A 14,193-nucleotide genomic window follows, 5' to 3' on the forward strand; every position below is an offset into this window, starting at 1 on the left:
CATCTACAAGCAGTGCTGGGTTTGGAGCAGAGTGACAAGGAAAGACCCTGTATTTCTTATTGTCAAGACTATCTGTATCATCAATTTGAGAGGATTTGTAATTGTCAGAAATATACTTATTCAAAATGATTATTGAAATTCTGTCATGTGCAGACAATACCACAAAGATTTTTATCTATTTTCTTGATTTTCTAAAGCATTCACCTCTGTGATCACAGTAAATTACAGCTAGAAAAGAATGAGCATGCTAGAATACATAGTTGAGCTCACCAGTTTCTCAGTATACAACTCTCACAGAAGTTTCAAGCCTGGCCCCACACAAAACCCCCAGGCAAGGAGAAATATGAAAATTGTATTCACTCTTGAACTTCATGAAGCAATGAGAAAAGTCTCAAATTTTTGGAAAATATTAGCAAGGCTTTTTAAAAACTAAATCAATTTTCCTTTCCATTTTCAATTAATTAGAAAATCACATCAAGTGATATATTCTTTTCCCCTCATTCTGATTTGTCTGAGTTTTGCTGTCATGAAATCTGTATGAAAGAAAAAAGCTATTTTAAAATTTAAATAGGCATGATTGACAAGATTTAATAAATCTATCAGCATTCCATAATAGGGATTAAATCACTAATCTGAAATCTATAGGTCTTAATTCCTAAAACACAACTTTATGTCAGTTATCAATTACAAAGCCAGGATTACTTCCTTACTTCCTGGGGGGAAAAAGGTGGGGGGAGTTGCCATATATGTATACGACAATAAATATAGAAGACCAAAGATGAAGTAATGTCTGGGAATTATGATCTTTGTGAAACTACCAGGGTCTTTTAAAAGAGCAAGTAAGTCTGTTTTGGAGGAAGTGCAAGTAGGGTGCTTTTTAGAGGCAAGGATGGTGAAACTTGGTCTCATATACTTCGGACATGTGGTCAAGAGGGGCCAGTCCTTGGAAAACAAATTAGGAAAGCAGTTACTGTTGTATGCTTTTGTGTTGGAACTAACTTATAGCTGACCCTCCACTGGATTTTCAGAGACTTTAAATCACACAAGAAGAGATTGCCCTTCTTTCTACTGTGGAGAAGCTGGTAGACCCGAACTGTATACCTTAGGGATGGCAGCACCACTTCTCACCACTAGGCCAACCAGAAGAAGACCCTCAACAAGATGCACTGACACAGCAACCACAACGTGCTTGAGCATGGGGGAGATCCTGAGGACAGAGCAGGACAGCACAAGCTTTCCATCTGTTGTTAATAAGGTCTCTATGGGTGGTAGTCAATTCAACTGCATCTAACAACAACAACTTGTTTGTAAACTTCACTCTAAAATGTATTTGGTATGGTTTGTGCACAGTGAATTCAACCCTAAGTCCTTCTTTCTACCGTGAATTCACAAACCTTGGTTATGTAGTTCCTGATGTGTTGAGTTTCTAAAAGAAAGGACAGTGGTGCAAATACCTCAGCTGCTCTTTGGGAGAAAAATAGGCAGCTTCCTTCTTTAAAGTTTTACTGCTTCAGAAACCCAAAAGAGGGTCATTATGAGTGAGAAGTTAGCTGATGCTAAGAAGTTAGGGGATTCTCTGAACTAAAAGATATTTTCATATTTTCTCTACTGCAGGCATATAAGGAAAAGACAGATTGGGGTTAAATAATCAGGAGACTTTAAACTTCTTCATTCTCAAAAGGAATGTGGGGAATTTTATTTCCAGGTACTGGTCTATCGTGGAGAGGGTAAAACGAAGTTTCCCCTTGGAGGCTAGGATTTTAAATCTCTGATTCATATACTTTGAGCATGTGTCCAGGAAGGACAAGTCCTTGGACAGAGAAGTACGTCATGCTTGAATGGGTGGAGGGACAGCGCAGGAGAGGAAGAGCACAGATGAGATGGATTGATAAAGTAACTAGAGCATTGGGGTAGGTGTGTCAGAGACAATAAGGTTGGCTTAGGATAGAGCAGGGTCCAGAGCTGTTTTACATAGAATCACTATGTGTCTCGGGCAACTCGATGGCACATAACAACAATAACATGCTAACCATCTTATTTACAATTGCTCATTTAAATTCTCAATTAACTCAAGATAGGCCTTATCATTTTCCTTAAACATGAGAAAAATAAGTTTGAGTGATGTTAAATAAATTGCTTATAACTAAAAAAAACAAAACCTCACACCTGTTGCCATCAAGTTTATTCCAATCCATGATGACCCTATGTGCTTCAACAGAGAACTGTTCCACAAGGTTTTAAAGACTGTAACCTTTTAGAAAGGAGCCCTGGTGGTCTAGTGGGAAAGGAATTATGCTACCAATCCAAATGATGTGTAGTTCAAATCCACCAGTTGCTTCTCAGAAGAAATATGGACAATCTCCTTTAGGTTCCAGCCTCTGGAAACTTGTAGGAAGGTCAGTTATGAGTCAGTTCTAATTTGACAGTACATAAAAATAGCTGATACTTAGGAGGACCTGAGACATTTGCTACAGAAGGTCAAGGACTACAGCCTTCAATGTGGATTGAACTCAACATCAAGAAAATAAAGATTCTCACCACTGGGCATACTGGCAGCTTCATGATGGGCGAACAAGAGCTTGAGATTATTAATGGTTTTAGTTTGCTTGTCTCCATAATCAACACTCTTCATACCAGCAGCCAGGAAATCAAAAGACAAATTGCATTGAGAAAATTTGCTTCAGAGACCTCTCCAGAGCACCGAAGAGCAATGACAGTCTAGAGACTAATGTTCACCTGTTCCAAGCTACGGTCTTCCAAGTTGCTACGCATCAGAGAGCTGGATTACGACTAAGGATGATAGAAAAAGAATTAATGCCTTTGAGCTGTGGTGCTGGAAAAGAGTATTGAATATACCATGGACTGCTAAAAGAACAAACAAGTCTATCACCGACAAAGTTAAACCATGCTGGTCCTTGGAGGCAAGGATTTTAAAGTCCTGTCTTACATACTTTGACCATGTGGCCAGGAGGGACCAGTCCTTGGAGAAGGACATGATGCTTGGGAGGTTGTAAGTTACAGTGTGAAAGAGGAAGACCTTGAATCAACTCAATGGTACATAGCAACCACCACCAACACCACCTTTTGAAAACAGATCTTCAGACTTTTGTTCTGAGGCTCCTCTGGCCGAGTTTGAATGGTCACCCTTTCAGTTGGCAGTCAAGCATTTAACTGATGGTGTTACCGAGTGACTCCCAAACTACTTTAAGTACACGGAAATTGAAAAAGCAGTGCTAGGAAGTAGCTCTCAGAGTATCACTATAAAACCTGGATTTTCCCTGTTACATTTAAAACCACTAGTAAGGTGTATTTCCATAGCCAAACCTCAGGAGCTAACAGGACAGAATGACAGAATTTCTGAAATTCCACTGGGAAGGATCATAAGACCAAAACTATTCTTTCTGTTCTTCCAATATGCTAACCTTGAATCTTCCTTAGGGACTTTGCACTTCTTCCTGTGTCAAGAACACTGAACTCAAATCATTCTGGTCTCTGCGTAGGAGTCATAACATCAGAACTGTGTTCCTGACCATCTCCCTCAGGCAGAACTCCACGCTCGATCTATTCTAATACCCACCTCACTCACACCATCCGGCTTCCTTCACTAACGTTCTCTAAGGTTATCTTGTTCCCCCGTCTTCTGTCTTCCTCTGCCCTACTCCATGCCCCTCCTCAACACTTCTACCAAACTCCTTGGAAGTAGGGATGCTGTCCTCAACTACATTCTCAGTGTCTGTTGGTTGAAAGCAGATTATTTGTTTACGAAAATGATTTCACGGGCTCTTTAATCAAGGACATATAATAATCTCGTCCTTGGTAGAGATTCTGAAAGAGCAAGGCTAGAACCAGGCTTCTCCACATGTAGTTTGTTCAAAAACCTTCCCTGATTATTATTTCAGAGCTTGAAGTCCCATTTTTAATTCTACCTGTCTATGATGCAGGGCTGTTAGTTCAGGCCTTTGGTTTTTAAAGTAGTTTTCACATACTAGGTGGCTTACAGAGAACTCTGGTGACTTAGTGGTAAAGAGTTTGTAAACCCAAAAGCAGGCTGTTCAAGTCCACAAGCTGTGCTGCATCAGAAAGATGTACAATCTCCTATCATGCAGTTTCCAGCCTCTGTAAACCCACTGACAGGTCAGCTATGAGTTAGTTCCAAATCAATGGCATATAACAAGAGCCTTTACACGTAAGACACCTTGCCCTTTCCCTACCCTCAGTTTGCTTTCCATTTTTTATATTTGAACCCCATCTCTAAACCAATCTATACCACTGATCAGAGACCCCCTAACATCATCTCTGAACCTCGCAAAAATGATGCTTATAGTTCATAGAAGTTTGACTCTTCTATAAACTTTGCCTTTGCCTCATAAAAAAATCAAACCAAGCTCAGAGACATGGAGTGGGTGTCAGCTCACGTCTTTCCCTACATATCATTAAACATTTGACATAAACATTATTAAACTCAAGCTCCTCAACTCCCTCTTCCACCTAAAGCTAGACACACAAAGGGAGAACAGGAAAAGCATTAAGCTGACTCTCAACCAACGGTTACATTTCATTAACACACATACAATGCATACAGAGAACAAAACCAATATCCCATCAGCTTTTGCATCACTATTGCTAAATTTCTGATCAATAAATGTCTCTCCCGCTGGGAACAAAGCCATATGCTATTGCTTCAAGGGACAAATTAAGTCTCAGAGCAAAATGTGATCCAAGGGAACATTGTATGTTAAAAGGCCAGAGAGAAAATGAGTACATGATACTCTTTTGGATCAAATGCTCAACCAAGCATGCCATGGCCCAGGTGGCACCCAGCCATGCCTTGTTGTGAAAAATAAGCTTAATTTTAATTTTTTGAACCTGGATTACGTGGTAAGGCATTTTCCCCCCTAGTGAGTTGCAAGGAAAGAAGATAACTTAGACCAAGATGCTTGAGTTGCAAAAATATCTGCTCTCTGAATTAGAGTTTTAAAGTAACCTTTGTGACAGATTCCCACATAATTATTGCATAGTCAAATTAAACCTGCCACATTCTCTGTCCCCCACATAACTGATTGAATCAAGCTGTGGATGAACTCTCTTGCTTTTCCCCTGCAATTTTCAGTCCATTTTTCCAGGGTATATTGAGCATCACTGCAACTCACAAAAGAAATGTCTCAATCACTACAGAGAGAATGTGGGCTTGTAGAAACCACCAAAGCGTGGTCTTGATTCCGAAATCCCACAGGCCCTATGTCTTCAAAGTAGATTTGTTCTCCACATATAAATCTCATTTGTCCATAGTTAATTGTGATCTCATTCTCTATAAAAGAAAATGTTTCATTGGCTCTGGTTTCCTTCTGACGTTTCTATCCCGCTTTATTAACATTCTTGGTTCCTGCTTTGCAGCCTTAAGGGATATCCAAACTAGGAAAGGGCTCCAAACATGGGGGTGGGAATGAAGCAGTTTCCAGTTCTGAAATTCTTTATCTTTAAAGAAGGAAATAAAAACTTCCAGGAAGGATAGTTGAATCAATTGCCAAGCTTGCCTTTCGCTCTAGAGTTTAATGCACAGAACTGTACATAATTATGTAGAAAAGTACTCATAGAAAGCCATGCCAATGAAGCCAGCTTTGCCAAATTTATTCTATGCTGCTAAAGGCTGAGACACTGGCGCCATCTCAAAGAAATCCACATGTGCTAATATGAACTAGGAATTGTTGTCATTTTTATTGTGCCTTTTGGGGAAAGCATCCTTACTAACAAAATGATACTTTATCATTTCTTAATTTTTTAAAAAAATAAAATGTTTTCCCCCTAGAGAAAACTTTTAACTTTTTTTTTTTTTTTGCTATGTAGGGAACCAATCTATCAGCTGAGTGTTTGAAACTTAAGGAAGACAGAATTCTGTTCAGAAAGATTCTTAATAGAATAATTTAACTGGTTTCAAGATAAAAGTGGTCCTTGTAACATGATTGCTTCTGTTTATTTGAACCATATTACAGTATTCTTGTAATAATTATAATATACTATTCTCATAATTTAGAAGACAAGTTTATATCTATTGACAGGATGTGAGATGAATAGAGGGACATATTCTTAAGTAAAAATACAATGACAAAGATAACAGTGCCACACTTTTTATAATTCATTTTCATTGAGCAAATAGATATGTTTTAACCTCTATAAGTCTTCAAATTATTTTTTATTGAGAAATTTTTAAAAACTACTTTATTCTTTATTTTTTTATTTCTGACTAATGGTGTCCTGTAGAAGAAATGCATTAGTGTCTATTACTTTTAAACCTATAATTTAGTTTATTCAAGTATTCATTACTAGTGAGAAGAAACATAATAGCTTCCACTTAATGACTACCATGTTCTGGGTATCGCATCTCGTGAACGGCCAGTGACTATTATTATCACTATTTTATAAAACAAGCAACTGGAAGCCAGTCATTTGTTCAAGGTTAAAGCAAGAGCTAGGATTTGAATCTTGACCTTTCTAATTCTAAAGTTCTTTTGCCAATATGTCTTGCCTACTTCTTTTGAGGGGAAAAAGATATATCAATTACGATATACATGCTATTGGTTTGGGGGGTTTTGGCTCTTATATTTTTTAAAAAGGCAGTTGCCTTTAAGTTGATTCTGAATCATGGTGTGATCCCACATAAATCAGAGTACACTGTGCCCCATGGGGTTTTCAATGGCTGATATTTTGAAAGATAACCAGACCTTTCTTCTGAGGGATCTCTAGATTGATTCAAACCTCAAATCTTATAGTTGATTGCTATCGTTGCTGTTAAGTGCTATTGAGTTGACCAGGACTTAAAGTCACGCTATGAACCACAGATCATAACCTTGCCCTATTCTGTTGCCCTACCCCTGATCTCCACTATGCTGAGCCCATTAATGACTTTCATTCTTCCTAGGTGGATTGACATGGTGACTGTAACAATGGGCTCAAGTGTATCAGAAATGATGATGGCCCAGGATAGGATAGGATTCAGGTATTACCCATCGGGTTGCTATGAATAATACTCAACTTGACAGCACCTAACAACAACAGCAGCCGGGGCTACAAAATGAGTGTATGGGCCCTGATAAAACCATCAGAGATAGACACTAACATAAACATAAAAACAAAGAAGATAAAATAAATATTGTAAAGTTCATTAAGAAATGGCTAACTATTTCAGAAAATTATTATGTGAATTAACCCACTTAGTCTAAATAAGAGGATAAACTAGCCTTGGTTATTTTCATGCTTCCTAGGGAGTGAGGGGAGTCAAGCATACATTCCATAGGCTTCATTTGCATATGTGAACCCCAGGGATTCTGGAGGGTGCTCCAAAAGCCAGAGGAAAGCCTGAGAGGCCTTGGTGCTCCTGAGAGAACCCCTCCCAAGAAAGCTTTCAGCTAGAAGAGAATAGAAAAGTCTCGCTATTCTGTATTGTTGGCATTGGAAGGCATGGGCTCTACATTCTAGATGCAGAGAAGGAAAAGATATGTTTATGGGAATGCCCTTTGGCCAAGTAGACTTGTGGTTTGTCATAGTTTGAGAGATCATGACCGAATAGGTACCACCTCTTGTCTCTAATTCAATTAGTTCTCCGAAATAGTTCCACTGAGACAAGAGCACCTGCTCTTCTGGAGCAATGAAATGCATGGAAATCTTAGCTCCTCACACTAGACATATGGATCCTTAGCAACACAGAGTAAGACCCAGAAAGATGACAGAGTGGAAATATGTACGGTGGCAGAGAGAACAGAGACCCTTAAAAACAAGATCAAGGCAGAAGTCTGTGTTATTCCTGTAAGTGGATACTAAAGATTACTACTACCAGAGTTAATTAGTGTACATTTTGTTTGGTCACACATAAATTCTATTGACAAAAATTAGAGTTCCGTGAGACTATTAGAAGCAGTGACCAGGCTACTCACAAGGGCACAAATACTGTAGATGCCAAAGAATATCAGTAACATGCTCCTCGTTTACTATCAACCTAAGTAGCTTTCAAGAAGGATTTATCAGTGTTGGAAAGCTCTTAAGCAGAGAGCATAGGCAAAGAATCAAAAATCCCAAGAATGTGTTAATTCACTTTCCGGTAGGTTCTTTGACCTGATGACCAAAGCTAATCCCTCCAGATCTGTTCCTTCATTCACATAGCAGATAATGATTTCCATTATTATCATCATAAGATTATGTAAACCTAACAGCACCAAAGTATATTTTCCAAATGTCCTAGTATAACCTATGCATGAAGCAAATTTATTTTTAACTCTAATGCTTAGATCAAACAGATATGGCTTGGAGAAGACACAAACAGAAAGAACAGATACGTCTTGGTGAAGGTGCAGCCAGAGTGCTCCATCGAGGCAAGGATGGGAAACTTTGTTTCACATACTTTCGGCATGCTATTAGAAAAGGTTATTCCTTGGAGCTGTGGTGGCTTAACAGTAAGAAGGCGAGCTGCAATCCCAAAGGCACTAGGTTCAAATCCACCAGCTGCTCCATGGGAGGAAGATAGGCAATCTTCTCCCATGTGATTAAATTGCCTCTGAAAACCTGTTGTAGGGTCAGCTATGAGTCAGTTCTGACTCACTGGTACACAACAACAATCCTTGGAGAAGGACATGGGACAATTAAAACAGACTTTCAAGGGGGGAGAGAGAGGAACGAACTGTGGGGGAGGTAGAGAAAACAGTGCAACAATGAATGAATGGAAGTCCAAAATCTCTGTAAATGTTCACTAAAATTAATAAAATAAAAATTTAAAAAAAAAAGAAAAGGGAACGTCAGTAAAAGGGAGGAAGACCTTCAGTGAAATGGATTGACACAGTGACTACAGCTCTATGAGAAAAAGATCATTTCCTCTCATGCAATTTTACTGCCTCTGAAAACCTGCTGGAGGATTAGCTATGAGTTGGTTCTAATTTGGAGGAAGATAACAACAACTACATAGATGGATATTTGTTGTCATTATATGTATGTAATTCATACTTTCTATAACATAATATAGTGTTTTCATCCTTAAACAATCTTCTTGGACCACTAGCTGAATGATCGTTCATTATATAGCTGTGCAATAACTTAATTATCTACCTCCTACATCTATTATGTTTGGTTTTGGTGTTTCGTGATTACACAAGGCCTGGAGGAGGACAGGGTGAATCTTCTTTATGTGTACGTTATTGTCTGCATCACTGATTATTTTATTAGTTTATTTTATTAGTATACATTCCTTGTAATGGAATTACTGGATCAATATTGTACAACATTTTTGCAAGATTCTCAATCTTGATAAATTGTAGCAATTAACATTTATTCTTGCCTTATCATTTCCAAATCATGATTATTATAGTTTTACATCATGTCACTTCAATGTTTCTCTAATTATTGGGTGATAAAATTAATAAAATTGGCCTTGGCAACACAGACCTGGGAGCTGGTTCTGAAGTTTTGCAATTTAGAATGAATAAATCTCTTGCTCAGTGATGCATTCATTATAAAGAAGCTTAAAACCAAAACAGGAACATTGAAATCTGGACTTGGAAACAACGTCATTCCAAGCTCCAGATCACACAAAAAACAGACCAAAGTAGCTTTGAGTTGTCAGGTGACAGGCTAAGACATTTGGTTATCACAAGTCTACATAACTGAATCAAAATAAATTATGGAGTCTGTCTTAATCACCTCTTGGATGGGAGCTGGGGCTTGTCAGTGCTGCATATATAAGTGATCACAGAGATCAGACTAACTTCTTTGCTCACATCTGCATACGAAATTATCTCTACTTTGTTGTTGTTTACTGTGTAGTTGAATCAACCCATAGATGATTCTCTGACAGGTTTTTAGAGGCTGTTACTTGCTTGGCAGGAGTTACCCATCTTTCTCCTGTAGAGTGGCTGATATATTCAGTGTGGTTTCTGAATTGCAGCATAGTTTCTTTTCTTTTTTTCTCTTCTTCTTCTTCTTCTTCTTCTTCTTCTTCTTCTTCTTCTTCTTCTTCTTCTTCTTCTTCTTCTTCTTCTTCTTCTTCTTCTTCTTTTCTCTCTCTCTCTCTTAGTGTTTTGCCTGATTAGCAGTAGAACTCTCCATGTAATTATGGATTTATAAATACATTTTTAAAAATTTACTTAATTCATAGCATTCTTACTTTCAGATTATTATCTCCAATGTCTTGTAAGTAAATTGTTCTTCTGAGCATTTTTTTACAGACTATCCATTCCATTTAATTTTTCCCCATTCATTCGTTGTTGCACATTTTCCTGCCTGCCCACCCCTCCCCTCAGTTCATTTTTCTCTTTGAAAAAAAATTCTTTCATTGTTATACAACCCCCTTCTCCAAGTCCACAGTCCACAGTCCACTTTAATACGTATTTATTTTTCTGTAACCTTGTCATGAAAATAATCCGTAATCCTATATTCCCTTTAAAAAGTTCTCTCTCTCATCTGTTTCAATGCAGTATACAATATTTATCCCCTCTTATCTTAGGTTCCCCTCCAACCCCGGTTTCAGTCCCGTTTTATAACAGTGGCACTATGTAGTATTTGCCCTTTTGTGAGTGATATTTCACTCAACATAATGTCCTCCAGGGTCACTCATTTTGTGTAATATTTCATGAATTCTTTATTTTTCAATGCAACATAGTATTCCATTGTGTGAATATACCACAGCTTCTCTATCCATTCATTTGTTGATGGGCACTTTGGTTGTTTCCAACTCCTTGCTATTGTGAACAAAGCTGTGATAAACATGACTGTGCATATATCTGCTTGGATGTCAGTTATGGTCTCTTTGGCATATATTCCCAGTAGTGGACTTGCTGGGTCAAATGGTATTCCTATTTGCAACTTTTTGAGAAAGTGCCATACCACCTTCCACAGTGGTTGCACCATTTTACACTTCCACCAACCGTGAATAAGTGTTCCAGTTTCTCCACAACCTCACCAGCATTTGTTGCTTGCTGTTCTGTTAAATTTTGCTATTCTGACTGGGGTGAGATGATATCTCAGTTGTTTTGATTTGCATCTCTCTTAGAACTAGGGATTTTGAACATTTCTTAATGTGTTTGTTTGCCATCTGAATGTCTTCTTTGGTGAAGTGTCTGTTCACATCCTGTGCCCATTTTTCAATTGGCTTTTTAACCTGTATCTTATTGTGGTGCTCGAGTATTCTAGAAATTCTATATATAGTTCCCTTAACAGATATGTCATTGCCAAATATTTTTCCCCCAGTCTATGACTTCCCTTTTTACCCTGTTTGGAGAAATTTTTGGATGTGCAAAGAGATTTTATTCTTAGGAGGTCCCATTCATCTATTTTATCTTCTCTTGGTTGTAGGTTTTTCAGGATATTTGGAAGACTGTTTATGTTATGGATTAGGACTTCTAGCATTGTTCCTAGCTTTTCTCTAATGAATTTTATAGTCCTTGGTTTTAGTCCTATGTCCATGATCCACCTTAGTTGGTTTTTGTGTATGGAGTGAAGTGTGGATCTTGCTTGAGTCTTTTGCAGATACTTTTCCAATCTTGCCAACACCATTTGTTTAAAAGGCTGTCATTTCCCCACTTAACTGATTTCATCTCCTTGTCAAAAATCAGTTGACCATAGGTCGATGGGTTGATTTCTTGATTCTCAATTCTATTCCAGTGATCTATGTGTCTGTCATTGTACCAGTTCCACGCTGTCTTGACCTCTAGGCCACCAGAGTTGTTTTGAAAGAAGCAAGGTTGGCTGCTGGGGGACCACTAGCTGCTTTCTAAAGTGTGTTTCTTTGGTGGTGGTGTGCATAAAATGTTATAGCAAAATATTTTTCTTATGCCTTTTTCATTTTGTACTCTTGTGAAATAAGCTGTAAGTTAGTTTATCTCAGTTTTAGTTTTATAAATGCAGTCTTGTAAGGTTTTAAGGAGTCACAGTATTATAGCTTGCAGCACATTGGGCTGTTAACTGAAAGATCAATAGTTCAAATCCACCAGCCACTCCACAAGAGAATGGTGGGCAGTCTTTTTTGTGTCAAGATTTATAGCTTTGGAAAAATCCATAGAGAATTTCTGTGAGAACTGACTCAACAGCAGTTGGTGGATTTGATAAGCTTTCACAGCAGAATTGCATCAGACAAGCATGATTACTGATGGTCACCAGCTACTCCACAGGAGAGGGATGAACAATCGCTTCCCGTGCGAGTAACTGTCTCTCAAAACCCGATGGAGGGGTCAGCTATTGGTTTGTTCTGACCTTACAATGTACAACAATCATGGCCAATATATATCATAAGGTGGTTGTTGTTATTGTTGATTACCTTTGAGTCAATCATGACTATGAACAAAAGGCCTGAAGCCCCTCTACCACTATTGACATTTATCAAATTGTTTCCAAAATTAGTACATATCATGCTATTAAATTATTATTACTCCCGAAATTACATTTAAATGCAGTTAATATTTTCAAAGATTTTGTTGCAATCAAAATTAAAGAAAAATCTCAGTATTATAATGAAACAAATTCTACTGGTCATACACACACACACACACACACACACACACACACACACACTGAGCAAAGACATATGGAAAACTCACGTAAAAGAATCCCAGGGGTCCAGATATATATGGCATTTTCATTCCCAAAAGATACTTGACTTGAGATGTCACAACATGAGTCGCAGCCCCAGTTGTCATGGCACTGATGACAGGTTCTGTGACCAGGAAGGTGGCACTACCCAGTTGTAGAACAAACATGGCCAGCTAAGAGAACAAAGAAAGGATTAGAGGGTTCTCAGAAACCAAATTCTTCAAGGTTTCTAGAGGGATTAGCATCCAAGTTCTTTTAGTTTTTACCTTATACAGACAGGGAATTGATGTGAGATTTCTCGCACTTTAAGTATACATTAGCCTGAAATTTGAGAATATTCTCAGGGTTCCGAAACTTCTCTAATGTTGTTAGGTGTTCGATCAAAATTGTTAGCACAATTATTTTTATTATTAACTTTCTCCCCCCCCCATTCACATGTTATATGAAAGGAAGGTACAATCAAGGCATTTAATATATGGGACTCTTCAGAGGAGAAAACTCAATTAGCATTAGCAGGTCTATATCTTAGGTAGGGAGGGTGAACGAAGGATATCATTCATGACACCCAGTGGGCTTAAAAATCTCAAAATCACTGAGGAGAGAAAGTCAATCCTTTATTTGCCAAGTTCTGAGAAACGAGAGCATACTATTTTGTCTAGACATACTGTTAACCGGCTTGTAAACACTGATATTTAGATTGTTGTTGAGTACTGTCGAGTTAGAACCAACCCATTGCCGACCCTTCAGTGGGTTTTCAGAGGCAATAAACCTCATGGGAGAAGAGTGCCTATCCTTCTGCCATGGAGCAGCTGGTGGATTCAAGCTCCATGCCTTTGGGATTGTCGTGCAGCCTCTTATGACCAGCCTAATAGAGTTCAGGAGTTAAATGTATATAGAAAAGAGCAAATGACAGAGAGAGAGGAAAGAGATAAGTCTTAGGACAAACCAACAGTCCTTAAACATTCCCCCACTGCCTCTAGTATCGCTTTCCATTCCCAAAGTATTCCAAGACCACAAAAAGTAAATATATAAATACATAAACAAATAAATCAGTAATTCAGCATGCACTGGGCCTCAGGTTCTGCTGGACAAAAACCAAAAAGAAACGATGGAGTTCTTCCTTCACTCATCTTTGCAGTGATAAACAGTTTTAGAAGATAACCCACTCTTTGACTTAATACAACTCACCAAAATAGTAAAAAGTAAATTTTACTCTTTTAAAGTTAACATCAAATTAGATTTATGAAAATCTCCTCCCATGCAATTAACAACCTCTGTAAACCTGCAGGAGGGTCAGCTATAGGTTGGTACCAACTTGATGGCACTCAACAACAACACTGAGAACAGGAAAACACACTAGGTCATTTGATATAACCATCCTCTCAATGTGTCAGCTGTGTCATTACAGTGATGTCCCATTGTGTCACCTCTCCACCATGGGCTTCCTCCCAAACCAGATTGTACAGAACCCATGTTGTTGTTATGTGCTGTCTAGTCGTTTCCGACTCATAGCGACCCTATGCACAACAGCCCTAAACCCTGCTCTATCCTGCGCCAAACGCACCGCCTCTGACTCACCCATCCCGATTACCCCAGTCACCGAATCAATCCATCTCATAGAGGGTCTTC

The 14,193-nt window shown here is 38.4% G+C and overlaps 1 protein-coding gene across 1 annotated transcript in view; it reads right to left on the bottom strand.

Annotated features, from left to right (window-relative positions):
• SLC26A7 (solute carrier family 26 (anion exchanger), member 7) overlaps positions 1 to 14,193 on the bottom strand; it is a 166,457-nt gene that overhangs the window by 73,893 nt on the left and 78,371 nt on the right. The window contains exon 5 of the mRNA XM_006884596.1: positions 12,573 to 12,737. Coding sequence (XP_006884658.1) covers positions 12,573 to 12,737 — 165 coding nt within the window. The remainder of the gene's footprint in view (positions 1 to 12,572; positions 12,738 to 14,193) is intronic.

The sequence above is a fragment of the Elephantulus edwardii genome, unplaced genomic scaffold (assembly GCF_000299155.1).
Source record: "Elephantulus edwardii isolate Elephantulus edwardi_28Jun2011 unplaced genomic scaffold, EleEdw1.0 scaffold00036, whole genome shotgun sequence".
NCBI lineage: Eukaryota > Metazoa > Chordata > Mammalia > Macroscelidea > Macroscelididae > Elephantulus > Elephantulus edwardii.